The sequence below is a fragment of the Fukomys damarensis genome, unplaced genomic scaffold, assembly GCF_012274545.1.
Source record: "Fukomys damarensis isolate Sample0158 unplaced genomic scaffold, DMR_v1.0_HiC HiC_scaffold_24, whole genome shotgun sequence".
Lineage (NCBI taxonomy): Eukaryota > Metazoa > Chordata > Mammalia > Rodentia > Bathyergidae > Fukomys > Fukomys damarensis.
Genome location: NW_022900936.1, coordinates 64,782,417 through 64,805,985, shown reverse-complemented (window position 1 = coordinate 64,805,985; position 23,569 = coordinate 64,782,417). Strand labels below are relative to the sequence as shown.

Genomic DNA, 23,569 nt, shown 5'->3' with positions numbered 1-23,569 from the left:
AAGTTAAATTAAAATTATTTCAAATGGCATGATGTTCTACATAGAAGATCCTCAAAAATCCAGCAAAACACTACTAGATTTAATGAACCAAAATCAGAAGTATAGGCAAATACAAAGTCAATACTCAAAAACAAAGAATTCTTGTACACAAATAAAGACAGTGAGAGACATTAGTAAAATCTCACCTCTTACAATATCATAAAAATAAAATACTTAGAAATCCATTCAAAAGAGAAAATAACAGTTTTACATTGAAAACTACAGTGATCTAGCAAAAGGATACTGAAGAGAAAGAACATCAGAAAATAAAAAGATACCCCCTATTTCTGGAGGGCAGAGTTCTATACATATATTATGCAATCCTGATCAAAATACCAATAGCATATCTTCTAAAATTAAGAAAATAATCCTAAAATTCATTTGGAACTAGAAGAGACCTAGAATAGCACAAGTAATGCTGGGCAACAAAGGCAAGTCAGGGACTATCACAATCTCTGACATGAAATTATACTAGAGTGATACTATGATAAAAACAGCATGGTATTGAAAAACAAAAAAAAAAAACAAAAATAATAACAACAAAACCAAACCCAAGGGTTAATGGAATAAATTAGAAGAGGCAGAAACAGCCCCCAAAATATTCAGCCACCTTATCTTTGACAAAGGGGCCAAACACCTTCACTGGAATAAAGCCTCTTTAATAAGTGTTGCCGAGGAAACTGGCTTTCCATATGCTGAAGATTAACGATAGGCCCATTATCTTTCTCCATGCACTAAACTAAAATTGAAATGGATCAAAGTTTTAAATATTATAATGGAAACACTAAATCTGCTGGAAGAAAGAATATGTAGAACTCTTGAAGACATAGGTGTAGGCAAAGACTTTATGAACAGAACCCTGATCACACAAGAAATATTTCAAAGAATCTTGGATCTCATCTTATTAAAAAGCTTTTGCATAGCAAAACAAATCACCAACATTATAAAAAAGATAATGCACAGAGTGGGAAAAAATTTACCAGCTAACCCTCCAAGGAGTAGAGTAGTATCTAGATTGTGTAAAAAACTACAAAATTCAAGCCTCCAAATTTGATAACCCAATCCAAAAATGGGCATCTGAAGTGAGTAGATCTTCTCAGATGAAAAAGTATAAACAACAAATAAATACTGAAAAAAATATTCAACATCAATGGCCAGTAGAGGAATGCAAATTAAAACACCACTTAGATTCCATCTCACTCATGAAAGAATGGCTGCTATCAAGAAATCAACCAATAATAAGTGCTAGTGAGGCTGTGGGAAAAGAAACTCTCCTCCAGCATCGGTGGGAGTGTAGACTGGTGCAACCACTGTGGAAATCAATGTGGAGATTCCTCAAAGAACTAAAACTAGAAGCTATTCTCCATCTTGGTATCTTTCCAAAAGAATTAAAAGCATCATACCACAGCAATATATGCACACCCATGTTTATAGCAGCATAGTTTATAAAAGCTAAATCTTAAACAGGCCAAATGCCCATCAACTAATGAATGGATACAGAAAATGTGTTTTTTAATACAATGGAGTAATGCTTTGCCATAAAGGAAAAAAATGAGACATTTCTAGATAAATAGATGCACCTTGAGACTGTATTTTTAAGTGAAATAAATCAGACATACATGTTTAAATATCACATTATTTATTGGGTTCAAGAAACCAAGAGTGTAAATAAGGACCAAAATGTATAACAGATATTGGGAAATGTTCAAATAGAAAGAGGAAAAAGGAAGGGAAAGGAGGGTAAAAAAATTTTAAAATAATAGAAGGAAAAAATGGAAACTGTATAAATAAGGAGGAGAAGAAGGGTTGAAGGGAGAGGGTTGGGAAAAAAGAAAAATCATGATATTTTATGAACTAGAAATCCAGAGCACCATCAATACCTACTTTGGGAACCTGTACTCTAATAAAATACAGAGCACAGAAGAAATGGACAGATCTCTAGATGAATTACCAAAGTTGAATGAAGAAGATACAAAAATTCTAAAACCCCAATTAAATTCAGTGAAACTGAAACCATAATTAAAAATTTACCAACAAAGAAAAGCCCAGGTCATGATGCTTTACTGATGAATTCTACAAGACTTTTAGAGAAGAACTATAGCCACTACTCTTTAAACTTTTTAATGAAGTTGAAAGGGAAGCCATACTTCCAAATTCATTCCTAGAAGTGTTACTTTGATTCCAAAACCAGGAAAGACCCAACCAAAAAAGAGAACTATAAGCCAATCTCCCTAATGAAAATAGATGCAAAAATCCTCAATAAGGTACTGCAAAACAGAACATGGAAGGATCATCAAGCAGATCGTACACCCTGACCAAGTCAGGTATATCCCAGGGAGACAAGGATGGTTCAACATATGTAAATGAATAAATGTAATATACTATATTAACAGAGACAACAACAAAAACTATATAACCATTTCAATAGATGCTGAAAAATCATTGGACAAAATTCAGCAGCCATTCATGATAAAGACTTTGAAGAAAATTGGAATACATGGTCTTTATCACAACTTGATAAAGGCTACCTACGAAAAACTAACAACCAACATCGTACTAAATGGTCAAAAACTGAAAACCTTCACACTAAAATCAGGAACAAGACAAGGTTGTCCACTATCCCCACTCCTGTTCAATATGGTTTGGAAACATTAGCCACAGCAATTAGACAAGATGAAAAAAATTAAAGGAACAAAGATAGGCAATGAAGAAATTAAACTACCATTATTTGATGATGACATGATACACTATAATGAAGACCCAAAAAACTCTGCCAAAAGACTTCTAGACTTAAATAACACATTTAGTAGAGTAGCTGGATTCAAGGTCAACACTCAAAAATCAGTAACTTTCATGTACACAAATAACAGACTCACTGAGAAATTAGGGAAACAATTCCTTCCCAATAGCATTCAAAAGAAATGAAATGTGTATAAGTCAATCTAATGAAGGAAGCAAAAAACCTCTACATCAAGAACTACAGCACTCTGAACAAAAGAGATCAAAGTGGATATAAGAAATTGGAAAGATATCCCCTGTTCCTGGGTAAGAAGAACCAATATAGTGAACATGGTCATACTTCCCATACTGCAATACAGATTCAATGAAATCCCTATTGAAATCCTATCAGTATATTTCACAGAACTAGAGAAAACAATCAAAAAATTCATTTAGAACCAGAAGAGACCTAAAATAGCAAAAGCAATTTCAGGCAACAGGGACATGACAGGGGGTATCACAATTTCTAACTTAAAGCTATAGTACAAAGCCACAGTAATAAAAACAGCATGGTACTGGCAAATAAACAGACATGAAGATCAGTGCAATAGATTAGAAGATGCAGAAACAACTCCAGACATACTAAGCTACCTTATTTTGACAAATGAACAATAGCCTCTTTAATAAATGGTATTGGAAAAATTGGATTTCAACTTGCCAAAGATTAAAACTAGACCCCTATTTTTCACCATGCACTAAACTAAAATCCAAGTGGACTAAAGATCTAAACACTAAAACAGAAACATTAAACTTGCTGAAAGATAAGTTATGTAGAACTCTTGAAGACACTGGCATAGGAAAAGACTTTATGAACAAATCTTCCTTAGCATGGGAACTAGCATAAAGAATCAACAACTAGGATGTCATCTTATTAAAATGCTTACATACTGCAAAACAAACCACCAACAGAGCTAAGAGACAACCTACAACACGGGAAAAAAATTTTACCAGCTTTTCCTCAGACAAAAGTCTACTATCTAGAATATATAAAGAACTGAAAAATCATACCCCTCAAATATAAAGACCCAATTCAAAAATGGGCATCCATCACTGGTCATTCGAAAAATGCTGATGAAAACAACACTGAGATTCTACCTCACACCAGAAAGAATAACTGCTATTATGAAATCAGCCAATAACAATGGCTGGCAGGTTGTAAGGAGAAAAGGAAACCTTTCTTATTGTTGTTGGGAGCACAGATTGGTGCAACAATTGTAGAAATCATCATGGATATACCTCAAAGAACTAGGATTGGAAATCCCATTTGACCCAGCTATTCTTCCCCAAAGAATTAAAAGAATCATACCACACTGATAAATGCACACCCATGTTTATAGTGGCACAGTTTGTAATAGCTAAAACTTGGAAACAGCTCAATTGCCCATCAAGTGGAGAGATAAAAAGAATGTGTTTTTTGAAAATATAAAATGGAGTACTACTCAGCCCTAAGAATGAAAAAGTAAAGACATTTGTAGCTAAATGGATGGATGCACATTGAGGCCATACTCTTAAGAGAAGTAAATAGGACACACATATGTAAATACCAAATAGTTTCTCTGGTGTGATAAACTAAAAGTGTAAATAAGGATCCAAATGTATAATTGATATTGTAAAATAGGAAGAAAATGCTTTTAAAGGAGTAGGGGAAGTGGGAGGGGTAGGGGAAAGGAAAGAAGGGAAAAGAAAAATATATGAGAAAAAATATGGAAAAATATGGAAACAATGTCTTTGTAAATAGGGACAGGTGGAGGGGGTGAAGGGAGGGCAGGGGAATGGGGAAAAATTAAGAACCAAAATATATTATGTAAAGGTAAAATATCCTAATGATGAATGTAACTGTATTATATACCTAAAATGTACCAATAAACTTGATGGAAAAAAGGAAAAGATGTATTATTTACTGATATATATTCTTTATGATGAATGTGATCACTATGTATATCTAAAATGTAGCAATAAAATTAAAAATATTTAAATCAGGGTAAACAACTATCTCCTTCACTTATTACTATATTCTGATGCTAAAAATATTCAAAATCCTTTCTTCCAGTTTTCTGTAATATACAGTATCGCATTCTATATAATCATATACTGTGCAATACCAGAGGAGAAGTTTTTACTCCACACTACAATGTAGTATATACTCATCATTTTTTCTTTCCACCTTCTCTTCCTCTCTTCTGGTAAGCACTATTCTACTTTCAAGTTCTATGCAATAAACTATGTTAGATTCCATAGTGGCACTTATTTTTCTGTGCCTGACTTATTTTACTTATTCTAGTGATTATCAGTTCCATCCATATTTCCACATACAAGACATCCTATTTTAAATGGTATTTCACTGTGTATATATACTACATTTTCTTTAAAAGCTGATGACCATTTTGGTTATTTCTCTTCCTTAGGTATGATGGATACTGCTAAAATAAACATGGGTGTGCAGACGTCTGTTTTACATCTTAACTTTATTACCTTTAGAAATATACCAACTAATGAAAATGTTAATCTGGAAGTCTTACTTTATTTTTCTGAAGCACTTCTACATTGTTTTCCATAATAGTTTTACTGATCTATATTCCCACCAACCATGTGCAAAATTTCCCTTTTCTTCACATCCTTTCTAGAACTTGTTATTATTCATCTTTTTGATAAAAGTTATTTTTACTGGGGTTAGATGATATCTCATTGTATTATTTATTTGCATTGCCCTGATAGCTTAATTATGCAAAGTTTTTTTCAAATATTTGTTTCCATTTGTACTATTAAATCTTTTTTTGACAAATGTCTGTTCAGATCCATTTCCCATGTTTAAATAATCAAGTTTTTTTATTGCCACTTATTTGATATTGAGTTTTAAAAATTTTTTATATATTTTAGGTATTAACTACTTGTCAGATTTATAGTTTGCAAATATGCTGTCCCATTCTGTAGATTGACATTTCTTTTTTTTTCCACTCATTGAGTTTATTGGTACATTTTAGGTATACACTACAGTTACATTCATCATTGCGATCTTCTACCTTTACATGGCAGGTCCTGCTTCTCATTATTTCCCCTTAGCCCTGACTGCCCTTCACCCCCCCTTCCCTAGTTACAAATACTTTATTTCCATTTGTTCATTTTCTCATTTTTTTTCTTTTCCCTTGTTTCCATTCCCCTGACCTTCCCACTTCCCCTACACCTTTAGCCCACTTCTTCCTATTTCACATTGCCAATTATATCATTAAGACCTTATGTACCATTATAGTTTTTCACACCAGAAAAACTATTCAGTATTCATACATGTGTGACTTATTTATTTCACTTACGAGTATATCCTCAGTATGTGTTCATTTTCCTATGAATGACTCTAATTTCTCATTCTTTGTGGCTGAGTAGTATTCCATTTTATAGAAAAATCAAATCTTTTCTTTATCCAGTCTCCAACTGATGGGCAACTGGGCTGTTTCAAAGTTTTAGCTATTACAAACTGTGCTGCTATAAACATAGGTGCACATATACCTCTGTGATATGATTCTTTTAATTCTTTTGGAAAGATATCCAGCAGAGGGATAGCTGGGTCAAATGGAACTTCTAATCCTAGCTCTTTGAGGTATCTCCATATTGACTTCCATAGTGGGTGCAGCAGTCTGCACTCCTACCAACAATGGAGAAGGGTTCCTTTCTCCCCACAGCACTGCCAACATTTATTATTGGTTGATTTCTTGATAGCAGCCATTCTTTGTGGGCTGAGGTGGAATCTCAGTGTTGTTTTGCCATTTCAATTTATTGTTCCCTGTGCTTATAGAATCTTTTTAGTTTGATGGAATTTTTGTTAGTATATTTTTGCTTTTATTTTCTGTCCTTTGGAGGTCTGGTCCAAAGAAAAATCCTTGTTCATGTCAATGCCCTGAAGCACATCCCTCTTTGATTACAGTACTCCTACAATTTCAGTTCTTACAAATTTACCTTTGATTCATTCTCAATTTATGTATTGCTAAGAGATAAGAATAGTTCTTCTGTATATGTATATCTAATTTTATGGGCTCATTTATTGAAAAGATTGTTTTCAAATGCATATTCTTATGACTTTTGTTGAAAATCAGATGGTTGTGCATGTATAGGTTTACTTCCAGGTTCTTCATATATTCCATTGATCTGTGTATCTATTTCATTATCAAGGGCCTATTGTTTTGATTGCTATAGCTTTAAAGTTTCTTTTAAAGTTAAGTTGTTCAGCTTCCTCTTTTCCTATGTTGCTTTAGCTCTCTGCAGTTTTTCCAGGGTGCATACTAACTTGTTTCTGAGTTCTATAAAGAATGATATTGGTGTTTTGATGAGGATCACATTGCATCTGTAGATTGACATTTTAACAATATTGATTTTTCTAATTCATAAACGTAGGATAGTGTTCAACTTTTTGTCAGTTTCATTCATTAATGTCTTATTATTTCACTGTAGAGATCAACTTTTTGTTTAAATTCATTCCTACATATTTTATTTTATAGCCATTATAAATATAATTTATTTTTGAATTTGTATTTCAAATATTTTCCATTGTTATCTAGCAATGCTACTGATTTTTATATGTTGATTTGGTATCTTGCAACTTTGGTGAATTCATTTATTCAAAAAAATGTGGGTTTTTTGCTGGAATTTCTGTAGACATGGTGAAAATTAGACTCCCTCTTTTGGAAGTTTTTTTTTTTTTCTCTTGCATGATTGTTCTGGCTAGGCCTCCTGTTACTATGTTGAATAAAAATGGTGAACATGGACATTCTTCTCTGATTCCAGATTTCTACAGAGATTTCTTTTCATTATATTATGAACTGGTGGCTAATTATTTTTGGCCTTTATTATGTGTATGAACGTTCATTTTGTAGTTTTTTCAGTATTTTGATCATAAAGGTATGTCAAATTTTATCAAATGATTTTCTACATCTGTTGAGATCTTCATACAGCTTTTGTCCTTTATTCTGTTGACATGATATATGAATTTTTTTTTTACTTGTGTGTGTTCAACCATCCTTGTATCTTTGGGATTAATTTCACTTGATCATGGTGATTTTTAATGTACTGTTGGGCTTGGTTGGTTAATATATTGCTGAGAATTTTTGCATTTATGTTCATCAGGGATATTGGCTTATAGCTTTCTTTTTTGAGTGTGTATACTTCCTGTTTTTTGTATTAAATAATGCTGGACTTATAAAATGGTTCCATCCATTTTGATGTTTTGTGGAATAGTTTAATTAGAATTAGTTTTTTTAAATGTTTTGTAAAATTTAATATTAAAGTCATTAGGTCCAGGACTTTTGTTTTGTCCTAATTTTTTTGAGACAGAGTCTCCCCGTGTAGTTCAAGCAGACCTTGCAGTCATAAGATAGTTCACACAGGCCTCAGACTCATGGCAATCTTCCTGCCTCACTCTCCTGAGTGCCCCACCAACTCTGGCCAGAAATCTTTTTAGATGGAAATTTTTACCACTTCATTCTCATTACTCATTATTCGTCTATTCATATATTTTATTTCTTCTTCACTCAATGTGGTATGATGTATGTGTCTGGAAACTTGTTAATGTCTTCCAAGTTATCACTATTTTGGTTATTATTGAATAATTTGCAATGATTTGTATTTTTAATATTAGTTGTAGTGCTCCCTTTCTCCTATCTGATTTTTATTTATTTGAGCTTCTTTCTCTTTCTTGGTCTGCCTAAGGGTATATCATTTTTATTCAATTTTTTCTATTCACCATGATTTCTCAAAATTTTTTAGTCTCTTTATTTCTGTGCTGATTTTTATCATTTGTTTTCTTCTACTTGGATTTGGTGTATTCTTGATTTTGTAGCTCCTTACAGTACAGGAAAACATTTACATTTGGGTTCTTTTCTTTTTCTTTGTTGATTGCAATAAACTTTTCTCTTAGTACTATTTTTTTCTGTTTTCCACAGGTTTTAGTATGTTTTTCCCTATTTCTATTTTCAAAAATTTTTAAATTTGCTCCATTTTAGTCATTTTTTTAATTTAAAAATTTCCTTCTTGATCTGTTGTGAACTACTCAGAGTCATTTTAAAATTTTTCATCTATTCGTATTTTTCCAAAGTTTTTCTTCTTTTTCAATTTATTGTACCATCGTTGCAAAATATTTGATACATTTTCAATTTTTTTTAATTTGTGTTATTTATTTTGGGGCCTATCATATGATCTATCCTAGAGAATGTTCCATGTGCTATTGAGAAAATATGTAGCCTGCAGTTGTATGAAGTGCTCTGTAGATGTCTGTCTGTTCATTTAGTGTAAGGTACATTTTCACTTTGCTATTTTACTTTTTGTCTCGTATCATCTGTTCATTATTGAAAATGTATTGTTAAAGTCTTCTACTAATATTGTATTAGTCTCCCTATTCTTTAGGTCTATTAATGTTTGATTTAAATACTTGGGTGTTCAAATACTGGGTGTATATATATTAATAGTTATTTTTTCATTGTAGTTTTGATTTGCATTGCTCCAAGTATACTATCTTTTCATGTGCTTGTTAGCTATTCATGCATTGTTTTTGGAAAAAAAATCTATACAAGTTCTTTGCATACTTTTAAAATATTGACATGTCTTTTTGTTGTTGAGCTTTAAGAGACATTTGTATATAGTGAATTCCAAATCTTTCGTGGATATATAATTTAAAATCTTTTGTCTCATTCAAGATTATTCTTTCACTTGATAAGAAAACCAGTTGGTCTATTTATTTTTCTCATGATGTTTATAAAGTACTTTTGCAGTAATAACTAAGAAACTATTGCCAAAACTCAAGGTCATGAAAGTTTACCTATTGGTGTTTTCTTTGATTTTTATAGTGTTAGCTATAAATTTAGGACTTTAATCTATTTTTAAACAAAGTGTGAAGCAAGTGTCAGCATTTATTTCTTCATTTTTATGTGGATACCTGTTTATCTCAGCATCATTTGTTGAGGGGATTATTGTTTTCTTTTTAAATGACAACTTTGCTGAAAATGAATTAGTAACAGATGCATATGACTTTATTTCTAGACTCCCAATCTATTACACTGCATTATATCTGAAACCTTATATAGGTCCTATTAATATTTCCACTATTAAAGGTGTTTAGGAAGTCTTAAAATTAAAAAGTGTAAACTCTGTAACCTTCTTTTCCCAAATATTTTGATAACTTGAGACCCTTGAAATTATAGAGTGTTAAGATAGGTTTTTCTACTTTATGTATTTAGATCATTTAATATTTAATATTTATGTTAGAGCTTGAATCTGTTATTTTTGTTATCTTTTTTCTGCCTTCCTTTAATTGCCTGAATTATCTTACTCCTTTCCTGATATATCAATATTGTTTTTGAGTGTACTATTTGTCTAATTTTTTGAGTGGTCAAATTTCATATTAGCAATTCATCATAGTCTACAATGTCCTCATTCTTAGCTCAAAATAAATATAAAAGTTTTACTTCCCTTTATATTTTTATAACCTTTCCCATTTATAATTGGGTCATGTATTTCTCCTACACACATTTGGAATCACCTTATACAATGTTGCTTTAATCTATGCTTCAACCATCACACATTGTTTTTAAAATTCCTATGAAGACTTACTATATAGATGAATACTTTTGCTTACTACACTCTTTCTTCTGTATGTTCCAAGGTTCTTTTTTTTTTTTTTCATTTCCTTTCAGTGTAATTAACTTCCTTTAAGCCATGCTTTTTAGGGTTGGTTTGATTTTAACAAATTCTGTTTCCGTCATCTGTGATTATCTTAATTTCTCTTTAATTCCAGACATATGTGTTCACTAAGTGTGAAATTCTAGGTTGACAGATTTTTTTTTCATCACTTCAGAAATGATTTGTTAAAAGGTTTTCTTTTGGAAAGGTTTCCTTCTAGAAGTTTCCTTCCTTCTGTATCCTAGGGTTTCTGATGAAAAATCTGCTGCTTGCCAACATATTCGTGTAGCCCTACAGGTAAAGCATCATTTCTCTCTGTGCCTATCAAAACCTTCTTTTTAAAATTGAGTTTATTGGTACATTTTAGATATACAGTACAGTTACATTCATTATTGGGATCTTGTACCTTTACATGACAGGTCTTGGTTCTCATTTTTTCCTCTTGTCCCTGCCCTCCCTTCACCACCTCCTCCCCTCCCCATTTATATCAAAACCTTTTAATGCTTAGTGTTCAGACGTATGTATGATTAGTCTTGATATGCATTTTGTGGGTTTGCTCAGCTTACAGGATGTGTAAGTTCATGCATTTTGCTAAATTTTTAAGTTTTCAGCCATTATTTCCTTGACTACTTTTTAAACCTTACTCTTTGTTTTCTCCTATTTTATTTTATTTCCACTGACACAAGAGATGAATAGTAGTGGCTCCTCATTACTGGTGAGCGGTCTTGCTACTTTTGGCTCCCATGTGGTCTCCACTGATGCAACTGGAAGAACTTTTTCACAGTGGGGTTGAAAGTCCACCTCTTTGATCTTTGCTCAAATAGAAATATTATACTGTAAAAAGTTTTGTGTCTTGATACAGTGTCCTTTTCCTCATCCTTGGGTTAAAGTTAACTTGATTTTGTTTGTTCTATGACTGTTCACAGATTCAATTTACCAGCTTCTTCAACTCCATTTCTAGGATAAATTAGAACAAAAGCCTAAGGAATCAACTACTATGCCATTTTTTAGAACTTGAGGGCCCTAGCCAATCAAATGTCTTTCCATTCTTTCCACTTTGCTTATGTTTGTCTTATATTTAACGCAAGGATTTTCAGATGTAATAAGTGGGAGGATTAGGAAAAAGTATATTTACTCTATCTTCCCCTTAATAGAACTGCTTTCATGCTTATCTTTAGCTAAGTCTCTCTTCATTACTAATATGAGAACATAAAGTGGGCTGTTATACAAAGTAATGATCTTTTTAGTGCTATAAGTTTTGAAGCACACAGTAAATAATCATTTGATAGTGATATACAGCAGCAATTTCCAGATTTGGCAGGAATCAGGAGATAGATGTTGGTAAAAGTTTTTCTGAAGTTAATATTCTGTCATTTTCACATGAAGCTTCCCCCAACTCATCTCTCACAATTTACCTCCTTTGATTTTATTTTGCATATATAATCTATACAAAATTCTTTGTTCCATGTAGTTTGGATCTACCATCAATGTTAGAATCTTTAGATTAAAATTATGCCTTATAGCTTTACATTTGCACAAACTGTTAGCCAACATTGAGTACAATTACAGAAAAGTGTCAAGATTCAACAAATCCATTTTTGTTAATAAACTGTTATCTTAGAAAACATTCCACTTACCCAGTAATAATAATTTCTGGATATGTTTGTGCTCCAAGATTCCAAGCTCCTCCACTGACTGGCCACTCCTAAATAGATTACCCACGAAGAATATTTAAATTTTTATATTTTTAGTTTGAATGACTTAGAAATTTTGAGTGAAAATATTTTAAAATAATGATAAAAGGTTCACTTATGCTAAATAGCTATAAAATAATAAGGATGAAGTATGTAGTTATCTTTTAATTCTTCCATTAAACAAACACCTCTATAAATGCACAATTCTCCCTCCATTAAAAATAGATTTTTAACTAATATTACCACTCATATAAACAAGCAAAAGAAGTATTTTTAATTGTACAAAGGCAATGTTGTTATGTGAATCACAGAGTCTGTGTATCACCAAATTATTATGGAGTTATTTGAAAAGAATACTATGTAAATCATCTCTCTTGGGGATGTCTATTCCAATAGACCTGCACAAATAACAGAAACCATAATAGATGGTAAGTGAAAATTATAAATATTTGATCTTGTAAAAACAAAAAAATTTGAAATGTTATAAACAAATTACTTTTAATAACCACATTTTCTAAACTACAGATTAATAAATGACAAACTAAGAATAAATTTTGATTTCTTAATGTAAAATCTTTAATCTAAAATAATTAAGGTTACATCTTTTTTCCTAGTTTTTATTAGTATATGCTAGTGATACTAAATGTTACATCTTAAAATTTAACATTACTTTAAGTATATACATGTATATATATTTAGTATACAACAGCACATGAAAAATAAGTATACTTTAGTATATAATTATATGTTTAGTGCTTAAGAAATTTATATTCTTGTAGGCTTAAAACTATGTACCATTTAGGATATTTGATTTTCAGCGGTTCTAGCGTTGAATGATGCCAGTATAAATTTAACTTCTTTTTTCTTATATGGAAAGTCAGAAAATAAAATAAGAGGGAAAAGTAGGACAATATACTATGAATACAACAAAAGTTATTTGTGATTTCTACTTTTACCTTATTACTGTATCCTTGTTTTTTATGCTTGACTCCTATAGAATAGAGTACTAGAATCAAATCTGGAGGGCAGTCGGCAAAATATGCTGTGCATGTAACTGGTGATTCATGAATGTCCATGGGATATGGATTTTCAAAGATTGGAAAACTAATGGATAAAGACAATGTATCAGTGTTATTTTACAAACAAAAATATGGAATAATTTTAATACTGAACCTTAAAATGTTTCTAAATACTTTATAAATTTCACTTGTTTTCAGCAACATGAAACAAGAAGTATATGAACAGTAATTTTAAAATAGTTATATAATCAGTTCGAAACTGGGTAAAGAAGATATTTATATTTTCTATAAAATGGAATACTACTCAGCCATAAAGAATGAGAAATTAGAGTCATTCATAGGAAAATAGATACATATTGAGGATATACTCGTAAGTGAAATAAATAAGCTACACGTGTAAATACTGAATAGTTTCTCTGGTGTGAAAAACTATAATAGTACACAAGATCCTAATGAGATAATTAACAATGTGACATAGGAAGAAAACGGCTAAAGGTGTAGGGAAAGTGGGAAGGGTAGGAGAAAGGTAATAAGGGAAAAGAAAAAAATATGAGAAAATGAAAAAATGTAAATAAAGTGTTTGTAAATGGGGAGGGAAGGAGAGGGTGAAGGGAGGGCAGGAATAAGGGTAAAAATGAGAACCAAAACCTGTCATGTAAAGGTACAAGATCCCAGTAATAAATGTAACTGTATTGTATACCTAGAATGTTTCAATAAACTCAATAAAAATAAATAGTTATATACAAAATATAATTTTAATAATTTACTCAAATTTATGTTCTTCAAGAAATTCAAACATTCTACAGTGACAGTGCTTCATAATGTGAATATAATGAATATTAAATTGAAAACATGCAACAAGTTCCATTTATTAAAAATTATATTAGCTATTTTATCTAAAATATAATGTAGTCACAAGTTTTTAAATGTTAGTGCATTTTGGTATTTTTCCAAAGGGAAGTATAACATAGGCAAGTACCTAACTTTTTTGTAGGAATAACAAAACTATGTGTGTATGAATGTGCGATGATATATGATTTAAAGATGATTTCCTATATATAAAGTACATAGTTGGCGTGAAGTCTTATGGATACAATAAATTTCCTTAAGCCTACCACAACTTTAAAAAGGGCATGAATACAGAATCAATGAAAAAAGTACTGTAGATATACTGAGAACTCATGTAACGACAAGGAAATGAATGGTATTCTATACAACATCTTTCTGATAATGCAACTTCTGATGAAATATTTATGATTGGAGAGGACAAAGAATGTTAAAAATAATTTTCTCATATCATTAGGAACTTAATTAGGAATTAGGATGTTAATTCAAATTCCAGATAATATAGCTTATGTGGTGGTATGTTCTGGCAGGAATTCTCTTTTTATCACTCTGAAATGTTGCATGGGATATGGTACCACAGATAAGGATAACATGTATGCAAAATTAAGTGGAAAGGAGAAATCATATTTAATAAATTAAAAGTAGGTAAAACTGCATGGATCAGAATTCTGTTTCAGGGTACATATTATTAACATATGTGAGATTGAAAACTAAGAAGTAAAATGAATTAATCACCTTGAATACTACACCTACATCTTAGAATTTAGTAATAGCAAGAAGTAACAATGTTACACTCCTAACAGTGTGAACAGTATATGAAAAATATTTGGGAAAATTATTTTAGTATATTGGCAAAGAGAAGGCCTAATAATACATATGAGGAAAACAATAGCTAAAAATTTGTTGCAATATTTAAATGTAAAAGTATAAACTGGTTGCTGCTGAAATGGAACTAAAGATACGAATCCAAGAAACTTAGAAGAAAAATGTGTACACCCTAATGATTGCCTTCAAATTGATGATTAAATGCAAATAAGGGGGAAAATACACTTTAAAAGGATTCCAAATGTACAACTTGTACAACTTTCAACACAGCCGAGAACTATTTCATATTTGACCAAAAAAAAAGAATTTAATCAATTTTGATAAGTTAAATTTAATGGAATAGCCAATGAAGTTGGAATGCCATATAAACCTTAAAACCTGGCACTAAAGAAAGCAAAAGTTACATAAAGACTTACACAAAAAATGTCACTTTACATATTGAATGCAATAAACAGCAAAAGAGCAAATGTATAAAATAGTAATTTTTATGTTATACATATGTTACTGTAATAAACAATTTAAATAAAATCATAAATGTCTACTGAAGAAATATAGTACAGTATTAAAGGCCTGTGGAACCAAAAAATAAGAAGAAAGATGTGAGCACCAGTAAGATCAGAATACTAGACTTTAATAAAATTTGTTTTAGAACTTCCTAGATGAAGAAGCCTAAATCTTTACCAATATATGAAATTAATCAAGTTTGATGTTGATAAGCAGGGCAGCTAGGAAAAATTCATAGCTTTGATCTTTGTAGTCTACATTCTACATCTTCCTCAAAATACTGACATATTATATGCTTCAAATTAGTAAAAAAGATTACTGGCCTAATAAATATGATGTGGAAAGAATTCAGACTAATTTTTTTAAACAAAAATGTGTTGAGAGGAAAGCATCCCCTCCATTATGGAGCCTATTTTCAGAAAGGAAACAATCTTTAAACAAGGACAAATGGAAAAGTTCTATTTGTGTCAAAGGTCTCAAATGAGGATTGTGGGGCTGTGAGTGTTCATAAGAAGCACTTGACAAAATAATACAGAAAAGGAAATTGTATTTTATGAGAAACTGATAACTGAATTGATTCTTAAAATGCTCACTAGGAGAATAAAAAGATATTATTCTAGGAAGAGGAAAAATAATGTGTAAAATTCTGCTATAGAAAAATGGGGCTAAAAGATCAGTGATTTTAGAACATATAATGAGAGAAAATTTGATTCATGTATAATTTATAATGAAACTATGCAGCCAGAAGATGTCAATTTCAAGTCCACTTTTACTGTCAATGTTAAAGAGTGCCACTGTAAGAGATCATGACTATAGCAATGGTATTCCATATTTGTTTCAATTGCCCACAACACACTGTAAATGAAAAGAAAAGAAAAGCAGTTCTCCATCTTTTTTGTCACAAAGATTCTGGTCTTTCACGTTGTCTGCTCAGTAGTCTAATAATACTTAATAAAAGTGTCATTTTCCTTTAGCCAATTTCCCTTCAGTCAATAGAATAGCAGGTGTCCAGCTATTATACTGTTTAAGTCTTGCTTACAATTACTTTTGTTTAAGGAAATGGCAGAAATATGATCCATTTTGCATCCTGAGTCTACAAATATTTCTATTCAAACATTAGGTGCCTTTAAGATATCGTACAGTTATCCAAACTCTTCAGGTTTAGTTTTCATCATTTAACAAAATTTCATTACTATAATTTTAGCAGAACAATTTTCACATAAGGAACTTATGTAAGGAATGTTAATGTCAATTATTTTAAATGTCCCCCATGCATTTTAACTGTAATAAATAGAATTTAAAAATCATTGTAATTGATCTGTCCATGAAGAACTTACTTGCTCTGTGTCAGGTCAACTACAATGAGATCTTTCTCCAGTAGTACTGCAACAGCATAAGGTTCTTGAAATTCTACAAGTAAAAATAAGAGATTGAAAAGTTTTCATATTGCATATTTTATTAAAAATTACTGAAACTGCATTCCCTTTACCTCCTATATAAATGTTATTTAAATATGAGATCAAAATATGAAGTCCATGTAACAAAGAACACCTTAATAAAATACATGCCATGTTTCTTAATTATAAAGTTCACTATAGAGAAAAAGGAAAACATGAGATGTTACATAACAGAGTTAAATTCATCTTAATAATCACAGGGTAGTGACAGAAGTGTATTGAGTGAAGAGTGAGACTATCACCTCCAACTCATAAGTATTTATCTTTCTCTTTCACAACCTTAGTATTTTAGCTCTATTTTCAAGTCTCCAAGTAGATGTCCTAAGTAAATAGTAATTCTGCTATTCTGGAGTATGACACATATTCACTTTACTATGAAAGTAATACTACTTTTACTTGCAATTCAATGGAATACAACATATAGATTGTGTAGTATGTGCCTAGCACCACATGCCTAGAAAAATCATATACTCTTTCATTTCTTCTCTCTCTTCCTTTTTTCCTTCCTCCAATGTGCTCCAGAAACTGTCTTAAAAATAGTATTGACAAAGTACTATTTCTCAGAGAATTTATATTATAGAGATGTTTTATAGTCCACAAAGGAATAAGAATAATTGGGGAAGTAACATGAACTATGGAAAAAAAAACAATAAAGGTAACTGCACAAAATTGATTTGTTTTTGTAGGAGGGGGTCCTAATTTAATTTACAGATACTGGTTTCTATTTATAGTAAAGGACTAGTAAGGACTATAGTGAAAGAATGATTCTCAATTTAAGGAAGTCATTCATAAACATATTTTGTATATATCATATTTGATTCTCATTAGCTAGAAGATATACTGTATTATTATTTTTTAATTTTATAGAGAAAAACTGAGGTCCAAAAAAGTGAAGTAACTGGTATAGGTTATACAACTAGTGAAAGAGTGAGCTAACATTTACACCCAGGCTGTCTGATTTGAAATGTCATCTTGGCTTCATTATATCAGCCATTTCTACTCACTAGTTTGGGCAGTATTCAATCCTAAGCTCCACAATTACTTGGTAGGAATTTTGTGCAGAAGATTTAAGTCTTTGATGGGAATTAAAACACTGGAAAAGACAGCCTTCACAATCCTGCTAGATCTAAGCTAGAGTCTATTCAGGTTTATGTTTACAATTCAAATGCCTATGAGAGAAAAAACTTTAAACATGGAAACAAAAAAATGAAATTATGAGTCTCCTTGCATTGGTGTCTATGTAAGCAATCTACATACTGTTTGCAACTGTTCTCAAACTGAGACTTTTCCCCTTCTCCCTTATCTTTAGAGTTGTTTTAAGTTCTTCAATGTTGTTTCCATGTTTTATTTTTCAGTTTGAAGAATAGTAGGGTTCCATATGATTATTCTATCTTTGCCTTCTCTCCTTAGGAACATCACTGGTTAGGAAGCAAGTGCTACAGAAATAAAACAGCTGATACAATGGTGTGTATAAATCAATTATTAGTAGATAAATTGTAATTTTAGGTAGTTATATCTGGTTTAGATTATTATTGTTCTTTTACAAATAATGAAAACTGGAAGAAGACATTTTTTATAGAAGTACCTTGTGTATAGTCAGTAAACAAAGGACCTCCATTGGAGTCAATGTTGGGTTTGAGTCTATATCTATTATTTACTACAAATGTAATCTTGGGTAAGTTATTAAATTATGAATTCATTTTAAAATTAAATTCCTGTACTCACTGACAGAGCAAATAACTACATTAGACTGTTATGAAGATTGGATGAAGAAATATGTATGAAGATGTTTAGTGCAAATCCTGGCCCATGATAGGTGTACCATAGTAGATAACTGTATTACTTCCTTCATTAGATTGGTATGTCACTTTTTTAATCCTAGCCCCTAACATGGTGAAAAGCTCTATTTTAATTACTACTTCTCTAAAGAGAAATCACATTATTTGGGGGACTGGAGAGGACTGTATACAGCTAACTCTATATATGAAGCTGGCAAATTCTGATTATTGCTGGTTAATAATTCCAGGCAATGCCCAAGAAAACAACAATAAAGCATTCATGTTTTCTGAGAAAGAGGTTGAACTGTCAGATGTAATAAATGATTCAGTAATATTAAAAGTAGTTAATTGTTTAACCTACACATGATATTTATCATTATGTGGCTGCAAAAAGGACTGAAATTCTGTATTTGTTAATATGAAATAATGCTTAAAATTATTGTCAATTGTAGAAAGTATGATACAGGATATTATATATTCTTTCATTTGTACAAAAAGAATTACATGTTTAAATAAATGAATATACATATACATAGGTTATTTGGGGAGAATATATAAGAAATTAATATTGGTTGACTTGAAGGGCAGTGAGAAACTTTTCATTATATACTGCTATATTTTGTGCACATTTAAAAATTGTCACCTTGATGTATTAAGTGCTTTAGGAGTTAATAACATCTAAATAGTTAATAAGATACATTTGTATTTCACTGAGTAAAGTAAAAGTACTTCTATCTCCTGACAAATAAAAAGTTTAATCCTTATTGCGAGATTTCTGAAAGGCAAAGATTTAATATACGGGTTGGAAGTAAATAGGCCTGGTTGTAGTGCATTTATACTTTATTAGGCATCATTAAAAATTGTTCTAACATATCTATTGATGAGCAGAAATTTACATACAGACATACAGTGGTGGTCTTTGCAATCATATGTTCTGCTTTTATTGCTGGCACATCTTTCTCATGACTCTAGATATAAAGTATTTCCTAACGTCAGCTTTTAGTCTTTTATTCTTTCTCCCAATATTTTTCACCATTCGTTCTGATAACTCTGAAGAATATTTATATTCTGATGACTCATGAACAAATATTGCAAGAACTTCTCTTTTTCTGTTCTCTTAACTCAGTCTTACCTTAATCTCTTTCCAAAAATTTCTGTTATTTTTCATTAAGTCATTAATCTTAAAACATGTAGTTATTTTTTACTCATCTGTCATCTATCACTTCCCAATCCAGTTGTTTTCTACAATCAGAGGTTTCTTTTCTTCATTCCATTCCCTCATGTAGCACCCTATTTCAGGCCTTATTTTAAATGTGCATTTTTATTTTTATTTTTTCATTAAATTTATTGGTACTTTTTAGGTACACAATGCAGTTACATTCATCAGTGGGGTCTGTACCTTCACAAGATGTATCTTGGTTCTTATTTTTTCCCCATACCTCTGTCTTCCCTTCACCACCCCCACCCTTACCTATTTACAAAGACTTTGTTTCCATTTTTCTTTTTCTCATATTTTTCTTTTCCCTTCTTTCCTCTCCTCTACCCTTCCCACTTCCCTCTTTTAGCCTTTTTCTTCCTATTTCACATTATAAATTATACAATTTGAACATTATTTGCACTTTGTTTTTCACACCAGAGAAGCTATTCAGTATATACACATGTCCTATTTTAAATATGTATTTTTACAAAAACTTCTTAGTTGGAATATGGAATTTTAGATTTTAGTTTCTCTTTAAACTTACATATTCTTTTTGGACAAATCTTATAAAACTTAGAGATTTATATCATCTTAATATTTCCTCAAGATTCTTCTGTTGCTCCCTATTTTCAAATATCTATTAAAATCTTTCAGGTTTTCATTCTTAATTGATAACACCCTAGGGAACCTAACAATTTCTAAAACAATTATTTAATATCCTTTTTAAGATCTACCTAAGCTCTATTTTTCTGTGAAGCTTTGCATGAATATTTCTATTGACAATGTAACCAGTCTATAAGTTGATGTTATTTAAAGTCTGAACCATATAACTCAGTACTTGAATTTTTATATTACTTCAGCCTAACAAATCATAATTATCTCACTCATCAAATTTTATTAAATTTTAGCAATTTGCCCTCAGGGATCAATTTCATATTTCATCTGTACATTCAGTAAGTCCTTGTAAAACTGAGACCATATAAAAATTAAATAAATATTTACTGATTAACTGAAACACAGGTAATTTTTCCTAGTAACTCTGTAAATAAAATGCTACATTTAATGTTATTCCATCTTTTAAATATGAAACTCAATAATTTCAAATTAATACATTTTATAGTAAAACTCACAATATAGCTATATCTTCACAGTTTATAAAGTATGTTTTTTATCTAGCTTCCAATAATCATGAGACATTATAATTACTGTATTTTTATAAATGATAACTAAAACTACTAAGTGTGAAATGTCTTGCTCAGTGTTAAATGACTTAGAGAGTGGCAGAACTAAATCATAAACTCAAACATTTCTTTACCCAAGTCCAGTGTTCTTTCCCCTACATATAGGTTTCCTCTTGAAAATGTAGTAATGCACACACACTATGCCATTTCAACTGTAAACTCATTTCCTTTTTATGTTTTCATCCCCACTTTCTAGAGTTCATCCACATATTTTTATCAATACTGATTTCATTAGTTTACAAGCATTTAAAGTAGTTTTTATTAAAAAATAGAGTAGTTTTTATGTTTACCAAAAGGTTTTATAGTCATAATGATAAAAATATACATGCATTTTTCCGCCTGAAGCTCTAATTTGCTCAAAATTGAAATGAATCACTAACCACACATCAGCAATCCTACAGTAATCAGAGATGCTGCAGTTGCATCTGAAGCAAAACCAGAGGTGAAACAGATGCAGCACCACCAGTTACAGATCACTGATATCAGGTAAGTGCTTTAACTTTGATTGGATTTGGGATGGGATGGGTGGAGCTGGTCAAGGAGAGACTATTAGGAGACCTCAGTTTCCCCAAGTGATTTCACCCTGGACCCCTATCGGACCCTCCCAGCTCAGCTTCCACCATCCTTATCAAAGTTTAAAGCACTTACCTGACATTATAACCTGAAACGCCAGCACTGCTGCACTACATCTGTCTTACTTCCAGTTTGTCAAGTAGGTACAATTGCAGAACCTGTTCCAGCATCTGCAGTTCACAGTACCCAGTTGATGTCTGCTGCCAAAACTGAAAATATTTAACCTTAATTTTGTTAAGAACTTGTCATTTCAAAAATGATTTTCCAACATTAAAAGTCTCATTTTAGTTACTTACCATTTGGATAGGGTGTTTCACATAAAGTTAGAAATTCAACAATAGGATGATCCATTTCAAGTACTGTAATTGCTTTTCCATGCATAATGGTTAAACTTGGTCTTCTGCAGGCCTTGTCATAGGACAGTCCACCAGAAAATATTATGAATGGTTCACTATATAAGAAAAAATTAGTAAGACTGAGAAGTCCTTTAAGATGACAAAAAGTCCAAGTACTAAGCAGCTTTAAAGATTAAATTCAATGAGAAATATATACCAAGAAATTCAACAGTGAAAGGTTTCCTAATCCAAAATTTCTCACACAATCACCTACAGTTCACCATTTCTCTTTCTGGGGATATACATTGTAGCCAATAGAAAATAAGTAACTCTAAACTATTGCAGTAAGGTATGAGTTTGGAGGGAAGTGGAAGTGCTTGTTCACTGACTCTTCAAAAAAATTTTTTTTATTAGTATACATTTGCAGAACAAAATGATCACATTTATCATGGAGAGTTGGTACACGTACATGATATATATTCTCTTTTTTTTCATCCCATGCCCCCCTGCTACTTCCAAATCTTAGCCTCCTTCAATTTGAAAAAGATCTATTTTCATCAATTCTCTTTTTTTTCCATTTCCTTACCCTCCTCCTTCCCCCATTCTTTGTTCTCCCATCCATTAAGATACATTAACAAATTAGCTGGTTGCAAAACTCTAGATCACCTTTAGTAGAATATTAGTTTGTTACAGTATCCCATGAACTAGTTAGCATATGGAGCCTCAAATAAATTTGTAATATGACATAAATTTCACAGCCCAGTATTTCTACTTTTAATGTGCATGACCAGAAGTCCTATTACTAATACTAACATATATAGCACTTATACAAATAATAACTTTAAAATAACATCCATTATTTTCAATATTCATAGTACCAATCACTTAGATATACCTATTAAAAATTAGTTATTATAAAGGTAGAATGCTCAATTTCATAATTACTAATAGTAAAAGTTATCTGCCTTTTTTTCCCTCTCTTTTCCTTACATCTACTGTCATATTTACTAAAGCAAAAAATGCATACCTGTTTCTGCAGGTCTTGTACTCTACTTTAAGAATTGGTTTACAAGATTCAGATTTTCTTCCTTCTCTTTGACTTTTTCCTAAGGGAAAAAATTTTATTAAATGTAATTAAAGTGTATTCATCAGGTGAATTGTAATATTGTATTAAAATGATTTTACAAATAAAAAAATGTAATTATCTACCAAAATAGGATAAAGTCTATATATCCTAATGTGTTTTTTTTTTCTCATTGAGTTTATTGGTACATTGTAGAAATACAATACCGTGACGTTCATCATTGGGATCTTGTACCTTTACATGACAGGTCTTGGAACTAATTTTTTCCCCTTAGACCTGCCCTCCCTTCACCCTCTCCTCTCTTCCCTATTTACAAACACTTTATTTCCATTTTGGCATTTTCTCATTTTTTTCCTTTTCCCTTATGAACTTTCTCCTACCCTTCCCATTTCCCCTACCCCTTTAGCTCTTTTCTTGCTATTTCACATTGTCAACTATATCAGTAGGATCTTATGTAACATTATAGTTTTTCACACCAGATAAACTATTTGGTATTTATACATGTGTGACTTATTTATTTCACTTAGGAGTATATCCTC

At 31.1% G+C, this 23,569-nt stretch overlaps 1 protein-coding gene across 7 annotated transcripts in view; it reads right to left on the bottom strand.

The window, feature by feature from the left end:
• The window catches only part of Stxbp5l (syntaxin binding protein 5 like), a 391,696-nt gene that overhangs the window by 195,399 nt on the left and 172,728 nt on the right, over positions 1-23,569 (bottom strand). For all 7 annotated transcript variants that reach the window (XR_781365.3, XM_033768099.1, XM_010630004.2 and 4 more), the window contains 5 exons: positions 22,974-23,052; positions 21,908-22,062; positions 16,702-16,774; positions 13,127-13,274; positions 12,114-12,181 (listed from right to left, as the gene is read on the bottom strand). Coding sequence is in view for 6 of the 7 variants with exons in the window: in XM_033768099.1 (XP_033623990.1) it covers positions 12,114-12,181; positions 13,127-13,274; positions 16,702-16,774; positions 21,908-22,062; positions 22,974-23,052 (523 nt within the window). In the remaining variant the exon portion in view is untranslated. The remainder of the gene's footprint in view (positions 1-12,113; positions 12,182-13,126; positions 13,275-16,701; positions 16,775-21,907; positions 22,063-22,973; positions 23,053-23,569) is intronic.